General features: G+C 39.1%; 1 protein-coding gene across 4 annotated transcripts in view; it reads right to left on the minus strand.

The window, feature by feature from the left end:
• MAGI2 (membrane associated guanylate kinase, WW and PDZ domain containing 2) overlaps positions 1-22142 on the minus strand; it is a 782933-nt gene that overhangs the window by 118198 nt on the left and 642593 nt on the right. For all 4 annotated transcript variants that reach the window (XM_042468280.1, XM_042468279.1, XM_042468278.1 and 1 more), the window contains 2 exons: positions 18914-18945; positions 7171-7360 (listed from right to left, as the gene is read on the minus strand). In XM_042468280.1, the coding sequence (XP_042324214.1) occupies positions 7171-7360; positions 18914-18945 (222 nt within the window). The remainder of the gene's footprint in view (positions 1-7170; positions 7361-18913; positions 18946-22142) is intronic.

The raw sequence follows: 22142 nt of genomic DNA on the forward strand, positions 1-22142 counted from the left end.
GGCTTTTCTGTGCTCCTGTGGTGTGTGGCACATGAACGCCATGCCGCCAGAGTGCTGCAAAGCCAATGTACATGTGGTTGGTCAGGCAACTTCCTGCTGGTTTGGGGGTGTGTATCATCTAAATGATACACCCCCAAGTTGTCAAGAAGCCGTCCCTTCAGGTCTATCTGTACTGGCCCTAAGTTCATATAACTATGGACTTCATCAGTTAAATGTGGTGAACTTACATTGTGGTGCAGTCTGACTGAATGTTGTGATTGAATTGAATTACAAATAGTCAACATCCAGAGAGGTACATGGAGAAATTAACATGTATGACAAAGTTTAAAAGAAACTCCCTCAAGGCTGGATCTACCATTTGACATTTTGAGTGCCCTGGCCATTCTATATCATGTATTTAGTCCAGAGCTGACAAAGCTAATTTTAAATTTGTTATTAACAGTGTTTAAGAAGTAGCTTGTTGTCATTTGTCATTACTATGATGCAAAGATGAAAACCTACATAATCAGTTATTGCACTGCCTGTTACTTCTCCTTCACTTTCTGATAGCTTTTGTGGGGGGAAACACCCTAAAGACTGGTAAAAGAATAGACTAGAATTTGAAACATAGCTGTCCAAATGCCTATACAAGTGCTATTTCAAAATAAAATATAAAAGTAGCTGTGCAAGTAAAAATGTGAAAGTAATTACTTACATAATTTCATTTTTATGCATTATGTTATTTTGGAAACAAGGCTATGGCCTGTTACAGACTGCCAAAATAAAGCTGCTTTGGGTCTCTTTGGAGGTATGCTGTTTAAATGATGCATGCATCCCAAGAATCCGGAAGCTGCACCAAAGCTGCACTCCAGTGCTTAGGAATGGAGTGTGGCTTTGGCACAACCTCCGGACTCTTAGGACCCATGCATCATTTAAATAGCATACCTCCAAAGAGACCCAAAGCAGCTTTATTTTGGCAGTCTGTAACAGGCCAATGTTACATCTTTATTACCCCAAATTAACTAGTTACTAGTTAGCATTGCTTATAACATGTTTCTTCTAACAAGTAGCCCACAGATTTGATAGAAGATTCTGTCTTGTTGCCAATGTTGAAATGAGATTCAGGTGCCACACCATTTGGCTTCTTTACATGCAATGGAGGAAGCAAGTATTTTGTTCTTTGTCTCGGGCCTCATCTGTACTACAGATATAATGCAGTTTCTCATCGCTTTAACTGCTGTGGCTCAGTGCTAGGGAATTCTGGGATTTGTAGTTCTGTGAGATATTTAGCTTTGTCTGTAAAGAGCTCTGGTGCCATCACAAACTACAAATCCTAGGAGGCAGATGAGGCCTCAGGCCCCAAATTTCCAGTCCTCTCAATTTACAGAACGCATTAGGGTTCAATACAAAGGAGACTAGTTTTGAAGAAAGGAATGATAAAAGTCCCCAGTGGGGTTATCAAAGAAATGTTCTTGAAACTAAGTGCAGAGAATAATTTTTCTATATTATCTCGGCAAGGTAATAAGTTGCACACAATTAAGTAGACCAACCAGAAAACATATTAACAACAAGCTGATATAGCCAGAAAACATAGAAACAACATGTTGCAGCAAGATGGAAAAATGTATTTGGCTGTGTAGTTTTAAAGTTTGCTTGGCAATGGTTTTAAATAATGTATGTCTTTGCGTATGAACGTATGGTCTCTGAAGCCATTGGCATAATTGGCATGGTATTAAATATTCAAATAATTTTATTTCTCTTCTGGGCAAAATAGGGGGAAGAGTTGGGATGGCAACACAAGACTCCCCAAATCACTGTCAATTGTTTGCCACTCAAACAGTAATATTGGATTAATACATTTTAAAGATATCTCTTTTAAAAATATAGTTCTAATGAGATATTTTAAACAAGACACCTGTAATAAAAGACACCTCACTTCCTGTATTTAGATGTGTAAAACTTTTGGTTTGAAATGTAAAACCTTAAAAATTGGAAACATACATATATTTCGTCATATGTACTGCATTGCTGATCAAAGTTATCTTATACAGAAGCTTAAAACAAAACTTTTAGTTTGGAAAGAAAAATAATTAACAAAAATGCCAAGTAAATAAATAAGAGGTAATTTCTCAAAGATATTTTTTCACCTCCACTCAAACATCTCCCAGAAAATATACTCTAACTCTGCCAGAGGGACCATGGTAGTGTTATCAGTAGACAGGAGTATATTGGGGGGAACCAAGGTTGTAGCTTCAGGGGGACAAAATAATAACCAGTGCAAGGCTCTGTGAAAAGATTTCATTTACAGCTGAGTGAATCCCGTATGGGAAGCAATTATTAAAGTACGGACGGTCCTGTCTTTGCCTTCCCCAGATAAGAATTCTGCCCCCATTAAATTATCCTTCAGACTCCGAATTTTTACCACTGCAGAAAATGAGAAATTGAAAACAATTCACAGCTAGAACTTTTATACTGGCTGTATTTGCATTCTCTTGGTAATGATGTCTGCCCCTTTCCTTTGGATACCTAAACTCTATTTCTAAATGCTCAAGTGAAATTTTAAATTATAGCAATGCCAGAAATTTGGCGACTAAAATTTCATTGGACAGCAGCATTCTTATTTTGGGGGCAATGCGTTCATTCTCCTTCTCATAACTATAACCCTGGGTACTATATGTTGATGAATTATGACTCCTGACATCCCTCTACACTAGTCAAACTGGTTTGATATGGTGAGAACAGGAGTCTGCATTCATCTGGAAGGTTCCTCAGCTCCAGAAACTGTAGTAATTTAAACTGAAGATAATACAGCACTGTTTTGCTGAATTCCCCTGGTAAACAACAGTATTTAGGATCCCTTTGTAAGAGTTTTAAAAATGATTGATTTTAAAAATCTACTACATTTTAATCACCTTCTGCTTAACTTTAAGGCTTGGAATGATTTTTATACCTAATATAAATATGATTTGTATCCACAGATACCCTAAAGGCACTGGATCTTGTCTAATCTTGGAGGCTGAACAGGATCAGCTCTGGTTCATATATGGATGAGAGACTTCCAATGAATATAATATGCTGTAGGCTACGTTTCAGAGGAAGGAACTGACAAAACTACCTCTGAATATTCCTGGCCTAATAAAACGCTATGAAATTCATGGAGGTTGCCAGAAGTCAACAGGTGATTTGAAGGCTCATACACTCATGGTGTACTTATAGTATACACATAATGCAATTCTATACATGAATCTTGTGATGGAAGACGGGCATGAATAAAATAAATTAAATAATAAATAAATAAATGTGTGCTCATAATTAAGCCCTACTGAATTCAATGCTCCAAATAAGTGTGCATAGGACTGCAGATTTAATATCAGAAAGAACATTGAAAAGTGCCTTCTTTGCCTTAGGTCTGATGGTTTTATAATCTCTCTTGCTCATTCACCCCTTCTTTATCCCTCAGGTTTTGTACAAGTGTATGTGTGTGTTTTCTGCCTTACTAGGTCAAAGTTAATCTTCACTTTCTTGACTTGTCTATCGTAGTTTTATTCAAGAGACTCCCTGCTGAATAACAAGTGCAAGGCTCTGTGAAAAGATTTCATTTACTGCTGAGTGACTCTCGTATGGGGAGCAATTATTGGGAAAGGACTGCCCTGTGTTTAAAATGTTAGATCAAGTCAAGTATCTTTTAAGCATAGATGCTGAGTTACAACAAAGAATTCTTGTTAATTACAGGCCTTTCCTTCATTCTTTCTGACAGTCATTCCCAGAAGGGATATCCCTGGGGTATAACCTTTCTGCCACTAAAGCTATGGATGTACAAGGCAGAAAAGAGGCAAAAGTCAATCTGTGCTTGAGAGGTTTTCCAGATACAGGTTTGAATAGATCCATTGCACTTTCTGTTTGAAGTCTCTTGGTGCATATTTGTAAACCAAATCAAGGAGATTCATTGAAATGCCAGGATTGCAATCCATAGCTCTAATTGCATACTTCTTTGAGATCCAGCAAAGAAACAGGGCTGTGGGGAAGATCCATATTTTGTAGTGTTGGAGAGACTCTTATAGTTCGAATGGAGGTTGTGCATCAAAAATAGGAATCATGTGCTCCTTCATATATTACTGAACACCCAAATTTCCTCACCCCTGCTATGATGGCTAAGGGCAATGGGAGCTGCAGTCCATAAGCATCTTATTCCCACTTCAAATCTGGGTTCCTGGGGAGCATTGATTCTCTAGAGCAGTGGTTCCCAACTTTTAGTTCTCCACAATTCATGACTGTTGGCCAAGTTGGATGTGGCTTCTAGGAGCTGAAGTCTAAAACAAATAGAGCACCAAAGTTTGGAAACCACTGCTCTAGAGGGAAGCCCTGCCATCTTGGATGAGACAGACCATGGCTGAATCCAAACATTACACTAAACCACAGGATGGCATTGCTGAAATGAGCCTGGGTGAACTTGCTGTTTACACACTTCTCTTATCCTCTCCTCATCTGGTTCAGCTGAGAACAGGAGATCAAAAACATTCACTTCCATTTCCCACTAATGTTTAGGTAACTCTTATGTCCAAGCCAACAGTCTTAAGTACAATTTTAAGGAAATACATAGACTGTCAGTACTAATTTGAGGCCAGGCATATTTAATAGATTTGGTGGTGGTGGTGGGGAGGAGGAGAATCTGTGTCCCTGCAAGAATCCACTGTGAGCCAAAACTCTGGCATCATAATATAAAATAAATACATAATATAATATAATAATATAAAATGTAAAATATTTATATAATATAAATATTAAAATAATATAACATATAAATATGTATATAATATGAAATAATATAAAATAAGTGTTGCACAGCATGGTCTAATGGTTTGAGCATTGGACTAGGGCTCTGGAGACCAGAATTCAAATCTCCACTCAGCCATGGAAAACCACTGGGCAATGGCAAATCTGCATCTGAACAAATCTTTCTAAGTAGACTCTGTGATAGTCACCTTAGGGTCACCATAAGTTGGAAACTTGTGTGGAAGGCACACAACAACAACAACATTCTTCACAAGTTTTCTTCTCAAAGAAAGCAACAAGTAATTTTAGCAATGTTCTTTCCACTATGAGAAAGTCTTCAAAAACCACTGAGCTTTTGAAGCCTATTTGCAATTAAGTATTTATTTTGCATAAAATGTGCATGTACCCCACCTGGAATACTGTATCCAGTTCTGGGCATCACAATTCAAAAAGCGCTTTATGTACAGCGCTGTGAAAATCTACAGCACTGTATAAATAAACAAACAAACAAATAATAAGGATGTTGAGAAACTGGAGCATGTCCAAAGGAGGGTGACTAAAATGGTGAGGTGTCTGGAAACCATGCCCCATGAGGAATGACATAGGGAGCTGGGGATGTTTATTTAACCTGGAGAAGAGAAGGTTAAGAGGTAATATGATAGCCCTGTTTAAATATTTGAAGGGATGTCATATTGAGGAGGGAGCAAGCTTGTTTTCTTCTGCTCCAGAGAACAGGACCCAGACCAATGGATGCAAGCTAGGGAAAAGAGATTCCACCTCAACTTCCTGACAGTAAGGGCTGTTTGACAGTGGAACAAACTCCCTCGGAGTGTAGTGGAGTCTCCTTCATTGGAGGTCTTTAAGCAGAGGCTGGATGGCCATCTGTTAGGTATGCTTTGATTGTAATTTCCTGCATGGCAGGGGGTTGGACTGGATGGCCCTTGTGGTCTCTTCCAACTCTATGATTCTATGTGGTTGTTTTCCACAGAAAGTGGCATTTTCTATAATGGAAAAAAACATTTTCTGCAAAAGGAAAACTGTATCATGTGCAGAAAAAGGTATTTTTTATGAACATCATCCATTTTGGACGATTTTGCACAGAATAACTCATCAGTTACTGAATTTTCTCTGCAGGAAACAGGGTTTTTTCTGTACATAAAATGCAGAAAACAACCACTTGCAAATTTTGCACAGAATAAGTCTCAAAGTGTGAAAATTCTCATCAGTCCAGATTCTTCTCATCAGAAACCATTTTTCCAACCATTTTTTGAATATTCTTTTCATCCATACTCCATCATTCTGTAGCAGTCTAGAAATACTGCTTTAAAATAAGTAGAGAATACTTGCTTTAAAAGGTTTTGAAGGTTTTCATTTGAATCTCAATGGCAAACTGGAAAAACAATGCAACTGCATTTCTGCTTCCCTCATATACCATTCCAAGCTCTCCAGACTTCCACAATGGGCATATAAGCAAGTTGGACATGTATATGTAAAATCTCACATGGTACAAATACTATTGTCCAATAAAATCTGGAACCCCTGATGTAATCTGAGATATCAGTTGCATTGTTAAAATTGAAATATTATGTCCAGGTATGGATTTTCCTTAGACCGGAAGATGACATAGGTGTGTCATGTGCATAGAGAGAAGGCACACTCTGGAAATTCTACAAGAGATAGGTGAAACCATAAAGCTAATGAACCCAAAGTAGCAGTAATAGCAATAACAACAAAAACCACCACAACAATAAAATATCTTCTGATATGTACTGGTTCTTTACATGCATGGCCTCATGTAAATACCCACACAGTTCCACCTGAACAAGTCTCTTCCTCATTTGTCCTTTTCTACTATCACAATGCTCCCATTGTAATGTCTAGTCTTTCCCTAGGGAACTTAAAGGTGTCTACATGGCACCCTATATAACATGCTGATTGAAAGGACACTTTATATTATCAGTAAAAATCTAAATGTTAGATTTTTAAACTCACTGTTATAACTATTAAAAAAGCATAAACAAATTAACATGTGTTTTAAATCATTTTGAAATATAAAAATAAATGGGCACTGATGGTTCGGCATACTTGGGTGGAGATTCAGAGCAAAAAAACCTCAACAAAATGCCAGTGTACATGGACCAAATGAGTAAAGGCACAAAGTAGAAGGCACGGCTATTGGGCAACTCCCTCTACATTTCCACTTAAATTTGCCAGTAGAAATTTTAGATGGGTTGCATATTTAAATGAAAGCAAATTTAGGATCCATGCATGAATGCATTAATGTAGGATTAGAATTGTTGTTTGATTTGCTTTGAATTCTAATCACCAGTGCCTCTGTGCCAGCTCTGGAGCATGTAAAGGCCAATATTTAAAGTTTTCAAGTGCTCTGCAGAGGGGGGGACCATAGTTTTCACTTACGCCTACTTTCATAAATAGCTCGTGATTTCTCATACAGCTCATATGGGTCAGGTTTTCTTGGGTCGAAGGCCTCTGTTGAATCAGGAAAAGAACTCCTGTGAAGGGTGGGTGGAAAGGGAATATTCTGTGGTATAGCTGGAGCAGATAAACTCGTCTGAGGACTGCCTTGATTCTCCCATCGTTCCATCACCTATAATAAACAATAAAAAATCAAGCAAACAAGATTTAGATTGAAATGTTGTAAGGACAGTCTATGTAGTTTACCACACTATGCTCTTACAGTGCTGCTGTTCCACTTTTCCTGCTCTGGCTGCCTCCTGTTGCATTCTGGAATTTGTAGTTCAGTGAGGACTAACAGCTCTCTGGTTGAGAATTCTAAATGCCCTTCCCTAAACTGCAAATCCCAGAGCATTTAAAATGGAATAGCAGAACTATAAGAGTGTAGTGCAGTATTCCCATGAGTCATGTCTTTCCAGAGCTATGTATAAGCAATGGTGTCCCCAGCACTGGTATCACCTGGTGTAGGTGCCTGGAAGGAGACTGTGCGTGGGGATGGTGGCCTTCTCTGCCCCCTCCCCTCCCATGTTCTCATTCATCTGCCTCCTGGCCAAGGACCACCTTCCCAGTTGCCCACCCAGGTCTGCTGGGAGCTGGGTGGTTAACCAGTCAAGTGAGGCAACAGGCGGAGATGAAGGGACATGCACTACTGTTCTTTCTCCAGTGCTTTGGCTCCCTCATTGGAGAGAGCCATGGCAGTGGAGAAGGCAAGACAAGGGATTGACTGGGTGTCATCCTCATCTGAAGTGTCACCCAGTGGGGTCCAAACTCCCTGCACCTCCCAGCTGCTGCATACACAGTACCTTGATATTTTACAGTGCAATCCAACATCTAAGAGTAAGTCATGCAGAGCTCAATGAGACTTCCATCCAGGTAGGGCTTAGAAAAGTTACTTTTTGGGAGTACAACACACCCTGCCGCTGGCCATGCTGGCTTACGTATTTTATAAATAATAAGTGTTGTTATCAATAACTGGAGCATATTTTGCATTCAAGACAATTAAGGATTGTTTACTGAGTTGGGATTACAAGATGACTTATTCCACTCCTCCCAGAGTGTGCTCCCCTTCTGTATTTGGCATTCCCCCCCATTGTGGCGAGATGCCAAAGTACTTTCAATCATTGTCCCTTCAGGCTTCGAGGAAAGCTTTCCTCTTTGCAAGGTTGAATATTCACCCTTCCTGTGTCACCAGGGGTAGATATTTGAGGATCCCTTTTGCAAATCGAATATGTATATGTGAACTATCTCCAGATACTCTCCAACATATTATATTTCTTTGCCCGCTGTATCAAAAACCGAGAGCGAAATTGCTAAAGAAATTATTGGAATTGAATTACTGCTTAACGGATATAACTTTAGTACATTTATTGGAGGATTGTAATGTACAGATTACACGATTGATGGCCAATTTTCTAATGGAGGCAACAAAAAACTGGTACAAATTAAATAATGGTTAGAGTTTAGTGTTAGATGATTTTAAGGATGATAAATTTTAAAGTATTCATGCAGACTATTTTAGTTAATTTTGTATTGTATTGTTTGTTGTATATTGTCTATTGAGATGCCTAATAAAGGTTGATGGATGGATGGATGATTCTAGATTGTTATGCTATCAGGAAATACACACTAGAACAAATGTCAAAACTTCAACAAGTTTCAATATAGTTGATATTTAGCTGCTAGTTAGGTGAACTTTTTTATCTACCCAAGGCAAAGTATTGATGTACAGTACTTAATCAAAAACTTAAATATTTAAATATTTTAACATATTAAACATTAAAAAAATAATTTTAAAATTTAAAATATTGAGAACAAAGGTTCCCAGTGCTGCATGCAATAAAATCAGTCCAGTAGCTTCTGAATGATTTTCAAGGGCAGCCCCATACAGACCATACTGGTCGGACTGGGAAGTTATAGGGGCATGAATTACTTAGGTTAGACCAATGGTTCTCAACCTTCCTAATGCCACGACCCTTTAATACAGTTCCTCATGTTATGGTGACCCCAACCATTAAATTGTTTTTCGTTGCTACTTCATAACTGCAATGAAGTAGCAGTTGGTCCAATGGTTTTAGGTGAACTCTGTGAAAGGGTCATTCGATCCCCAAAGGGGTCATGACCCACAGGTTGAGAACCACTGGTTAGACTATCCCTGTCCAGGAAAGGCTGTGCCGATCAGGTATTTTTCCAGCCCCTCAAATCCAGGGAGCTACTTTACATATTTTACAAATTATTATAATTATGGGTATTATTAATTTTCCCGATTATGCAAAATCAACACATTAATCATTGCATTTTTCCACCACTGTGTTTCAGCCTTTGTAACTACGTTTCTGAGACAAGAGCAATGTTTATAGTTCTGGGCTTGGAACACAGAGAAACACTTTCAGATCATGGTTTGGTCATGAAATTTACCATGTGCGCTTTAGCCATCACTGTCTCTCTACCTCACAGGGTTGTTGTGAGGAGTGACAGCTATGATAAATAACAATAACAATCTCTTGTCATGCATAGGCACTTCTAATGCTATTGTATTCTCATATTGTAGTTGTGTACCTTCAAGTCATTTCCAACTTATGGTAACCGTAAAGTAAACCTATCGCAGGGTTTTCTTGGCATATGTCTTCAGAGGGGATTTGCCATTGCCATCCTTTCAGGCTGAGAGAGTATAACTTGCCCAGGGTCACCAGTGGTTTCATGGCTGAGCAGGGACTTGAACCCTGTTCTCGAGAGTCATAGTTCAACACTCAGACCTCTACTCCACAGTGTGGCTTGCCCCTGTGTTATCATAGATCATTATCATTTTTAACCATAATTTTTTTTAATGATGGAAAAAACTGTACCAATATATGAAAATCTAAGAAAGCCCATCTTGTACCTTGACCATGTCCCCCTCCTTTGCTTCCTGCACTCCACTGCTTGCATCTCTCACCCTCCCTTCCCGCTTAGGCCATCTCTCTTGCAGCTTCCATCTTTTATGCCCATCCCTCTTGCTCCTAGTTGGTAGCAGGGGGAGCAGTGAGGAGGAAAGCAAGATGAGGGGGAAAATAACATGACAAAATAGGATTAGCTGAATAGCCCAGAGAGATCATTTTTGAGAGCCTATGGGGTTACAGGCCATCTTCCAGAATTGTGTGTGTGTGTGTGTGGGGGGGGGGGGGAACGGACAAAATGAATACTAAGAAGTGGCCTCTATGGGATTTTTCTGGCTTGTTGGGTTGCTCTTATCAAGTCTTGTGCTACTGGTGAATTTGATGAGCATGGCTGTCTAAAAAGTTGGGGGTTTCTTGGCATGTTTCTTTAGAGGGGGTTTGCCATTGCCATCCTCTGTGGTTGATAGCAGCCAAGGTCATCCAAAGGGTTTCTATGGCTGAGACTCCTGCCCTCCAGGGTCATAGTCCAATGCTGAAATCTGGCCCTCTGGATAGTTAGACCATTTTCTGGAGTCTAAATGATTTGCCTGGAATGGCACAAGAAAGTGGTTCCTGAGGAATTTTTTTCGGTGGCTTCTGGCACCACTCCCATCTAGTTTCTTGTAACTGGTGGATTTGGTGGGCATTCTGTGTGTTCTTTTCTGTTAACAGATTGTTTCAGGGCATTAAGGGTTCAGTAGAGGACAATTCTTTAACATTTCCATTTTGTTATCTTGTTCTAAGGCATGCCCAACAAATCCCAATGCTATTTGCTTGCTTGTTTATTTAAATATTTATATCCTGCCTATATGTCAGGATCTCTTTTACTATCAGTTTTTTCCTCTCTCTTTGTGTGTGTCTTGGCCCATTCAATTGAAGCTTTTACCTTCAGGCAGCAGGGGAAGTCTAATTGTACGTTAAAAAAAAACAAAAACAAAAACCCACAACAAAAAGGTACCGATTTTTTTTGAACATGTAATAAAAATGCACACTATTGCTACATGAAATAAATCATGAAAAACAATAGGTGCCATGGAATCTTAAATATTATCACAATATTCCAGGTTTTACCCTGCATGGTTACAATCCTCTTTCTGCACTCTAATGCTCTGCTATTTTATGTGCTGTATTTCCAAAAATTTCTGCAAAACAGACTTCAGTTGGACTGTTCTTGAAATGTGATGGGTCTTGGTAAATGTATATCTCTATAGTATACCATAAAGGCATCAGATCCTGTCTGATCATAGAATCAGAGAATCGTAGAGTTGGAAGAGACCACAAGGGCCATCCAATCCAACCCCCTGCCATGCAGGAAATCTCAATCAAAGCACCCCCAACAGATGGCCATCCAGCCTCTGCTTAAAGGCCTCCAAAGAAGGAGACTCCACTACACTCCGAGGGAGTGTGTTCCACTGTCAAACAGCCCTTACTGTCAGGAAGTTCCTCTGAATGCTGAGGTGGAATCCCTTTTCCTGTAGCTTGCATCCATTGTTCCAGGTCCTGTTCTCTGGAGCAGCAGAAAACAATCTTGCTCCCTCCTCAATATGACATCCCTTCAAATATTTAAACAGGGCTATCATATCACCTCTTAACCTTCTCTTCTCCAGGCTGAACATCCCCAGCTCCCTGAGTCATTCCCCATAGGACATGGTTTCCAGACCCTTCATCATTTTAGTCACCCTCCTTTGGACACGCTCCAGTTTCTCAATGTCCTTTTTGTATTGTGGTGCCCAGAACTGGACACAATATTCCAGGTGGGGCCTGACCAAAGCAGAATATAGTGGCACTATTACTTCTCTTGATCTAGACACCATACTTTTATTGATGCAGCCTAAAATTGAATTGCCCTTTTTAGCTGCCACATCACACTGTTGACTCATGTTCATCTTGTGGTCTACTTGGACTCCCAGATCCCTTTCACACGTAGTCTCCTTCAGCCAGGTGTCCCCCATCTTATATCTGTGCATTTTATTTTTCCGCCCTAAGTGCTGTACCTTACATTTCTCTGTGTTGAATTTCATTTTGTTAGCTTTGGCCCAGCTTTCTAGTATATTCAGGTCATTTTGAATTTTGATCCTGTCCTCTGCAGTATTAGGTATTCCTCCTAATTTGAGCATGCCCCCAATTCTGTCATCCAAGTCATTGATACAGATGTTGAATAACACTGGCCCCAGGACAGTCAACCAATTACAAATCCATGTAACAGTTACCTTGTCTAGTCCACATTTGACAAGCTTGTTTGCAAGAATGTCATGGGAAACCTTGATCGTGGAAGCTAAACAGGATCAGCCGCAGCTAGTACTTGAATGGGAAACCACCAATGAATACCAAGTAATGTACAGTATATTTCACAGGATGCAACTGAGACCACCACCTCTGAATATTCCTTGCCTAAGAAAACCCTGTGAAATTCATGAGGTAGCCATGTCAACAGGTGACATACACACACATACACACACACATCTCTATTAATACCATTTGAGAATTCAACTGGCTGAACACATGCAAAGGCTTGGCAGATATGTTTTGTGTGGCTGTATACAGTGAGCCCTTGGTATCCACTGGGATTTGGTTCCAGAACCCCCTGTGGATAACTAAATCCATGGATGGTCAAATCCATTAAATACAATGGCATAATGAAATTGTTTCCCACATATAAAATGGCAAAATCAAGGTATGCTTTTTGGAATTCATATGTATTTTAAAATATTTTCAAGCTATGAACAGTTGTATCTTTGGATAAGTAATCTGTGGATATAGAGGGCCGGCTATATTTTATTCCATAATTCTGCTTGTGCAAGGGCTAGAGATTTTTTTTAACAAATAAAAGCTTAGAACCTGGGACAGATAATAATCCAAACAGGCATTGGGTAGAATGCCAAAAGTCAAGATAAAGTTAAGCTAAACTGGGGATATGTTAACCCTATTGGCAGATCAGCTGAAGCTGGTCTCAAGCACTCTGAGCCATAAACTCCTCACCTAGGCCACCAATATCAGAAACAGATCTATAACCTCTCCCAACTTACACACTTGCTTCCTCAGGAGTACTACAACCTCGTTCATGTCAGGGTGGTTACCCAATTGGTTTACCAAGTCTTTCTGTCTTAGCAGAATTCATCTCATTGGCCTTCATATAGCCCATGACAACACCCAGGCACTGGTCCAGGCACCTGCATAGCCCCAGCAGAGTCCAACAACAATCAATGGGAATGTGGCAAGTCAACAGTTACACAAATACAATGAGTAGAAACCCTTTCCAACTGTTCTGCTCTACTTGGGAGTAACAATAGGATTAGACCTGAGCTTGTATAGTACACACTTTTCTTAATGCATTAATGAAATATGTAAAAGGGGAAAGCGTAGGAATTTCAGACTAGATTATATAGTAGCCTGGTTTACTTTCCATTATTAGAAGAAATAACAGATAAATCAAACCAGGGTACAAATTCAGATGAAACAAACAAACAAACAAAAAAAAGAAAGAAAGAAAGAAAGAAAGAAGGGAGGAAGGAAGGAAGGAGAGAGAGAAAGAGAGAGAGACAGCAAGTGAGGGAGAGGAACCAGTCATACAGCTCTTGGTATCACTTTAATGAGAAAATACTAGATTTTTCATAGATAATTAAAACAAACCAGAAACTTCAACACAAACAATGACATAAAGATAAGCAAGATGGCCCGACTACCTTTTGTTTGTTACAAGTGAGCACCCATGAAAAATAGCTGGAAACATTCTTTTAGGAACACAGTCCATTATATATTGGAATCAATCTGTTTTATCTTTCTCTAATGAAAAGAGAATGCAGCTATAGTCAGATCCCATAATAACACAGAGGCATTTTGTTGTCAGATGAGCCATTGCTCATCTGCAAGTATTCATCCCCCCCTCCTGATTGTCTCCTGCTAGTTCACAATATGGTTTTATGTTCTCTTTTACAAATGACTAAACAAACCCCAAGGCAAGGTGCATGCTATATACAAATGTGCTTAACAAAGATTTATCAGTTTTAAATGGGAAGAAACAATTTTAAGTGCAGAAGAAATGGGAAGGAAAAAGAAAGTGGATACTCAGTTCCTTGCCTAGCTTACATTTTTTTCTGTTTCACTTTTTCTGCTCCTCCCTCTGTTTTCATAAGCTAATTTTTGAAAACGGAGCAGAATTGTTACAAACTGTAAGCATCAATCCAAAACACATTGCAGAAATAATTCCTTTTGAGACTGCTTTAACTGCCCCGGTTCAATAGTAGGGAGTTCTGGAAAAGTAGTTTTGTGAGACATTTAGGTTTTTTTTGTGCTCCAGTGCCACAATACACTACAATCTCCAGGATTCTAGCACTGAGCCAGTACAGTTAAAGCAGTCTCAAACTGGGTTATTTCTGTTTGTCTTGGACCATCATCTTGCCTGTTCCTCCTCATCATTCTTTTCATTGATACAAAAAGCCTTATGTTTTTGAAAATGTTATTGGAAGGTATAGCAAAGCCAAAAGGGCCAGGAAAAGTCAACCTTTTTATTCATTTTAAAGTGACATAAATGATCTGGAATGCTCATGTGTATATGTGGAGAGGAACACATTCTTTCAATGCTTAAAAATAAAGATATCTAATAAAAGACATGAAAACAGTTTCCAGACTACTTGAGGGCAAAGCTACTGTCATAGACACTAACAGTAGTGTTCCTCAAGAGTTTTCTTGGCTTTCATTCATTTTCTTTGATTCTCATTTGTGTCATCTGAATGACAGTGTTCATTAGAACTCAACGATCTTTTAAGTGTTGTACTTGTCTGAAATTTGCATTGAGGCTTTGGGCTTTAAATTGTACGAAGATTCACATAAAACTGTAATTTACAATAAAATGTACATAAAATGCACATTTTACTATAATGTGTATAAAAATATGCAGTGCACTATAAACTGCACATAAAATTTCAAATTTTACCATAAAATATTATAAAATCAACCTTTTAAACCATAAAGCAAATAAATATGTGTATATATTTTCATAAGGTAAATATTTACATTCCTGAGGAAGTAGACTGAAGCCTATGAAAGCTCATGCTGCGGATCTCTTCCTTTCAATTAGTATCAAAGATGCTACAAGTTCTTTCTACATACTGATTCTACAGACTAACACAGCTATATCTTTAACTTTACATCCCTCCACTCCAAAATCCCAAAGTTTAATGGAGAAATGGAATGGAATAGGCTTATGAAGGAAAACATGGGAAACTGATCTGGACCAAAAATCATCTGATCACTTTGTTGCCACTCAAAAGGTGCTCACAACATCAAAATGTAGAAATCTTTATGGTGATACCACTAGGATTAAGTTGGGCTTTTCCAGAATTTGCCTTAAAGTACTAAGAAAACCTACAAATCCTGTTTGAAGAAAGATCATGACTATGCAGCACACATAGTATATATGTTTTTTATTGGTAACAGTGGGTCTACCATCCAACATCCAGCTAAAGTGTTAATATTAGAAAAACCTGGGCAAAGCAGAACTTTAAACAACAACAATGAAAAAAAAAAGCTGGTAAGGAACTTGTGCTTTCCCCTCTCACTGTTTTGTTAATGTCCGAATTGAGATCTGTCAGTTCCAACTTGACAAAAAAAGAAACCTAAGGACTTTAGCATATGTGGCTTTCAACGATGCCTTTGGTGGTACTTATCATATAACAGTGTCTCCATCTCATTACTGCCTTGCCTTCCAAGTGTTGTTAAAGTGCCCCTTGTCATTGACAGGGAAAACCTGTCACGAAGTCTCAAATGTGCTCTTGTAGCATTAACCCTCAGATGTGATTAAGTTTCTCATGTGACAGTTCCAGTGTTGGGCAGTCATGTGGTGTCAGTGTCTTCTCCTCTCCCTCGGTCTCCCCCACCCTCACTATTCTCAAACATGATTCTTTTTTTTTTTTTAAAAACATGTTATTTTATTTTTAAAATCATATTAGTACACCTGGAATTGGATTAAAAAACACAGCAACCCAGAAAGGCACACTGGGTAAGGCATAGGGCAGGAAGGCTATGGAGGAGTGCACAAGGGTCTAGTCATGCAATTGCAGAGATGTGTAAGACAGAATGATCCCAAATGGTATGTATCTGGTTCCCCTTCTTAGTGCGCGCACAATGGGAACTGGGCTCATATGGTAAATTCCTGAGTCACTCTGTAACCCTTTTGTCATAGTGGGCCTTCATGAGAAATCATGTAGAATAAACGTGATGAGGGCTATCAATACAGTGGTGTAAGCCCTGTACAGACAGGCCAAAATAAAGCTGCTTCGGGTCACTTTGGAGGTATGCTATTTAAATGATGCAGGTGTCCTAAGAGGCCAGAAGCCGTGCCAAAGCCACGCTCCAGTCCTAAGGACTAGAGCGTAGCTTTGGTGTGGCTTTCAGACTCATAGGATGCGTGCATCATTTGAACATAATACCTCCAAAGTGAGCTGAAACAGCTTTATTTTGGCCTGTCTGTACAGGCCCATAGTTAACTTAATTAGGCTTATTGGTCTGCTAGGAGTTCCTGTATTTAGATCAAGGGTGGACAGACTGTGGTCCAGGGGCTATATTCCACATCCCAGGAAAGCCCTGAAACTTCATCTCCCCATCTACTGCCAACATGTCTCTTTGGCAGATTTCCCACCAAATTCATACAGGGTATTGTTTTCCTGTTGGTACCTGCTCCTCCCCTCACATATTCCAATAAAGAAGAGCCTTTCCTTGCTCATGCTTGGGGGAGAAGACAGGAAACAGTCTTTCCACTTCATTCCAAAAAGGAGAAGAGGATTGCTAGCATATGTATGAATATATAACCTATAACACATGTAGCTCTTGTTCTAGATGGGCCTTCCTGCCAAAGGTTGCCTTCTTGCTAATTTGGCTGTGGGAACCCTCTCCTCTGCTCCAAAGCTCTACTCTGATGGTATCCCTGATGGTATCTGCTAAGCTGGTTGTTGTGTGACTGCTAGCTGAGTTTATAGAACTGCACACAAATAATCATTTTATTTGGAAAGCCATGCAGTTGATAAATGCCACAATCAACAATTACACTCATGCTATTTCATTTGCCCTTGTGTTATATGAAGATTACAATGACTGTATAATTAACCCAGTTGGATGAACTCTCCAGTATGCCAGCAACTGTAGGAACAACTCTTAATATGGAACCAATCAGCCACAATTATATGAAACACTACAGGGCTGATTCCATTTTGAGGGGTGTTGTCTGTGGGGTCTTCCTTGGCAAGATGTACACTCCTTATGCTTGAGTGGTCTCACCTTACCATTATCTGCTGTATGTCTCAGAGCCTCTAGCCAGCATGGACAATGATGAGGCATTTTGCTCTGAAATGCATTTGGAGCTACCTGAATATAAATAAATTAGCATTCCATGGGAAAATTCACCTTGTGAATTTTATTATTATTATTAAAGAGGATTATATCTGGGCTACATGTTCCACTCACCATTTGAAAAGTATTTAGACTTTGCTCTAAATTGGGTGACCTTGGGCAAGTCACACTCTTTCAGCTTCAGAGGAAGGCAAAGGCAGTGTGGTGTAGTTGTATGAGCACAGGACTACAATTTTGGAAACGAGGTTTCGTGTCCCATTCAGCACTCGAAACCCATTGGGTGACTTTGGGCAAGTCACACTCTCCTGGTTTCAGAAGAAGGCAAAGGCAAATCCTCTCCATGATAGGTTCACCTTTGGGTTGCCATAAGTAATAAACAATGTGAAGGCACACAACAAGAACAAAAACAACAACTTATCAAGAAAAGAGAGTATATATTTATTCTTGGAGCAAAGCAAAGATAGTGGTTTAATCAAATGCAGTTAGGTGCTCTTGAATGCCCTGGTTAAGGAAGGCAACTTATTAGCTTCTTATTTTCATGGTTCTATCCAGATAGGGCTAATGTTCATTTAGCCGCAGATAAGCACACTAATTCCAACAGGACTTTTTTCTTTGTAACCACACAGTTCTTTATTTACATCAGCGGTGAGAATCATACAGTCCATAACTAGCCAGCATAGGCATTGGGAGATACTGGGAGTTGCAGGTCAACACATATTGAAGGCCACATGGTTTCCACCTCTGACTAGTGTTCAATGATATATATATATACGACAGACAGACAACACACACACACACACACACACACACACACACACACACACACATTAAAACCAGCTATTAAATCACGAGCTATCTTCAAGCAAGTAAATAAAAATGCTTTCAGGAGGTGCTGGAAAGAAAGCAACATTGTTAACTGTCTAACATCATCTGAAAGAAAGTTTTGCAAAGTGGGAGCTGGTCATTAAAAGATCTAAAAAGGGACTTTAAATGTTGGAACCGACAGGAAAGCTGACAACTTCAGTAACTGTGTTGAATATTAAAACTGAAGTCATGTTTCTTATGCTTACGGTAATTGTTTAGGACTTAAATCTGTCCTAGTAGGCTGCACTCATAAGCATGCCTACTTGGACTTGAGATAGGATTAAAATCCTTAAGAGGTAAGGATAAATGATAATTCCTAATTGTGCATATTCACAAATTATCCTCATTAAGTCTTGTGACATATATTTTCAAGTACTTATAGATAGCATGGCAACATAAAAATAAAGAAATTGTTATCATACACAACCCAGCCAAAGTAAGTCTGCTTGTTTTTGGCGGGAAAGAGTTAAGCACATAGTCAGTTCTATCCAACTGAAAAGGATGAGTTTTAAAAGCACCTTATGTTCATGGTCACATATACAAATAATTTTTCCAAGAAAACTTACAGGCTTTGGAGTCTTCCATGGTGAAAAGAATCCTTTAAAAAAAAGAAAAGAAAAAAGCATCAGTGCATCTATCTTTTATTTTTATGCTCCAGATGGGCTAACAATACAACTATTTTCTTCTTGTTGGTTCAAATATGTACCTTTTATTAAGAGACAGTGAGGGAGAAAAGCCCTCAGAGAACATTATAGCTGCTGAACAAAAGCGTCACATCACAGGTCACTGTGATATGCACTTGGTGAAGTCAGAAGTAGGTTTGCTGTTATCTTTAGAAGGAGTGGGGTCAAGTACAAATAATCTAATATTGGATTCTTTATTTGTTCATGAGACAACAAAAGCCAAAAGAATTACTGTATTCCTATATATTTCAACTGCACTCCAGGTTGATTTCAAGGTACCCAGCAGAGTATCATTTACTTTTGGCATCGGCTCAAAAGAATTGTATTGATTAACAATATATCCCAAATGGCACATTGACCATCAAGCGATATTGCCTACAAAAATGAAATATGTAATTGTTTTGGATAATTAAAACCACAGTTATTTCTTCAGGAAAATAACTTCCTTTTTATCTGTGACTTCAAAGCTGTAAACCATCTTAATTTTGGGTAAATGGCCTTTCTCAAGTGAAATTAGCATCTATATATTTATGCAATTTCATTGCAAAATACATACACACATGGCAAAATCTGTGGATGCTCAAAGTCCTATTAAATACAATGGTGTACTGAAATGGTGTCCCTTATATAAAATGGCAAAATTGAGCTTTGCTTTTTGGAATTTATATATATTTTTTAATATTTTCAAGCCACAGATGCACGAATCCATGGACAAAGGATCCATGCTTATGGAGGGCCAACTGTATATCACAAAATAAAGAGCAACAAAAACCATCTAGCATACTAATCCGATGATAATTTTAAAACATACTTACAGATACAATTAAAGAAAAGACCTTTCTTAACACAGAAGCAGAACACATGGAAAGACATTGCTTCATATATTACACCAAATGTAAACAAAAGATTAAGTAAATAAGTTGGTTGGGTGGTTGTGGTTTAGGAATGCTGCTCCCTCAGCAGTGTGTCCAAGAATTTATCTATGTGAGAGGCAAAATGAATGCACTGTCCTTTGAGTAAGGATTCTGCCCACCTAAATAATTTTTTTGTTCACTCCACTCTCTATCCGGTGGATTTGACTAGGGATGCAATTCTTTGCTAATTTTTTTTCTTGAAGGAAGCAGTGAGTAATTTTAGCAGCATTCTTCTCCCTGGAGGAAATTGTTGAAAACTGTTAAAGACTATTTGCAATTTGCCATTTATTTTGTGCAAAATTTGCATGTGGTTGTTTTGTACAGAAAATAGCATTTTCTGGCAGAAAATAGTATTCTGCACAGAAATGGCTTGTTTTTGTGTAGAAAATACTTTATTTATGCTAAAAACAACTTTGTGCAAATTTGGTGTAGAATAAGCCCTGAGGTGTGAAGATTTCTTGTCATTCCAGTATTCTTCCTATCAGAGTTTCTCAGCAATTGACAAACATATTTTCCTCTCCCCCTAAAATGTTCAAATATTCTTTCCATCCATGCAACTAATATAGTCCTTTACAGCAGACCCTTGTTATACGCTGGGGTTTGGTTCCAAGATCCCCTGTGGATAACAAAATCCGTGTGTGCTCAAGTCCCATTAAATATAATGACATAGCAAAATGGTGTCCCTTATAAAAAATGGAAAATCAAGGTTTGATATTTGAAATTTATACTTTTAAAAAAACTTTTTCAAACTGTGGATGCTTGAATCCGTGTATAAAAAATCCGTGTATAAGAAGGGCCGACTGTATTATATTTTCTTGCCTATCACATAAGTTCAGCTTTAATAATTGCTATTTCCCCCAGTTTTAAGTCATCCAACATAGAACTATTCCAGCCTGTTGCAACAATCCATGCCTGGAGTTATCTGATCAGGGAGATAACAGAAAGGGTAAGGGAAAGGGAGTTGTGATGCCGTGCATTCCAAACACAAATGCATACACTGGCAGGATACAAACCGCCGCTTTGCGGCGGTCTGCCGCCGCCGCCGGTTAGTCCGCAGGGGAGCCGGAGCCTCCACACGGCGCGGCTCCCCTGCAGACCAAAAAAGAAGCTCCAAAATGGAGCTTCTTTTAGAGTCGCATTTGCGACGTAGCAAGGCGCCAGGGGCGCACTCGCTACGTCACAAAGGACGCGACGCGTACGGACGCGACGCGTCTGATACGCAAAGATGGCGCCGGCCATGTAGAAGGGCCAGCGCCATCTTGTACGGACGGAGTCCGTATTAGGCCCAGGGGCGTCTAGAAGAGACGCCCCTTTTTAAAAATGGGACGTCCTCCGGACGTCCCAAATGCCGGTTTGTAACCGGCCACTGACTCACAGAAGACCCTAAGTTCAGGTACTACTAAAGTCTGGATAACAGAAGGAAGGTATTTTGTGTGAAGATTGGGTGACTGAAACTATGCCTCTGCAAAGTTTGTAAAGATGGCCATTATCCAGTGAACAGTTCTGAAATCAGTGACTGTTAAGTATGCCTAATAACGCTGTGCTGGACTTGAAATATATTTCAACATACCAAAGAACTTTGTTTTAAACAAATATCTTTGCGTTGTTTTGGAAGCTTTGAAAACAGCTAGCTGCCAAATTAAGTCTTTATGAGATTGACAGGATTTATGGTGTACTTCTGTTGGAAGTAGTTGAACACAGAACCTTTAAGCTAAGGCGTCAGTAATGCCATCTTGTTTCCACATCATTTGTCTCATGAATAACAACACCCACAAGACTTTGCTGATCTTACTTCATTTTGAAACAGAATTGCACATTCACATATGGCTTCCTTAATCTGTTGAAGAGTACTATATGAGATCGTCATTGGAAATTTACAGATGGCTTTTTGACACTTTTCTGGGGGATAATGGAGTCTCGGTGTGTACTGTGAAGGTCCTGAGAGGTGTGTATTTTAGTTAACATAAAGCAAAAACTTTGCTTCCAGAAATGGCATTCATTTCATTTTAGATTTACATTTCTTTGAGTCCATATCCAAAAGGACATACTTGATGTTCTACCTTTGCTATTAACAAAATTAACAAACATTTCAATTCTGTGAAAGGCTGTGAGTTAGACCTTGAGGGTACCATTCTGTTCATGAAAGGGTATTTGATGCAGTGAAAGCCCCTGCTAATGGAAAGGAGATTTTAAACTGA

Source organism: Sceloporus undulatus, chromosome 5 (genome assembly GCF_019175285.1).
Source record: "Sceloporus undulatus isolate JIND9_A2432 ecotype Alabama chromosome 5, SceUnd_v1.1, whole genome shotgun sequence".
Classification (NCBI taxonomy): domain Eukaryota; kingdom Metazoa; phylum Chordata; class Lepidosauria; order Squamata; family Phrynosomatidae; genus Sceloporus; species Sceloporus undulatus.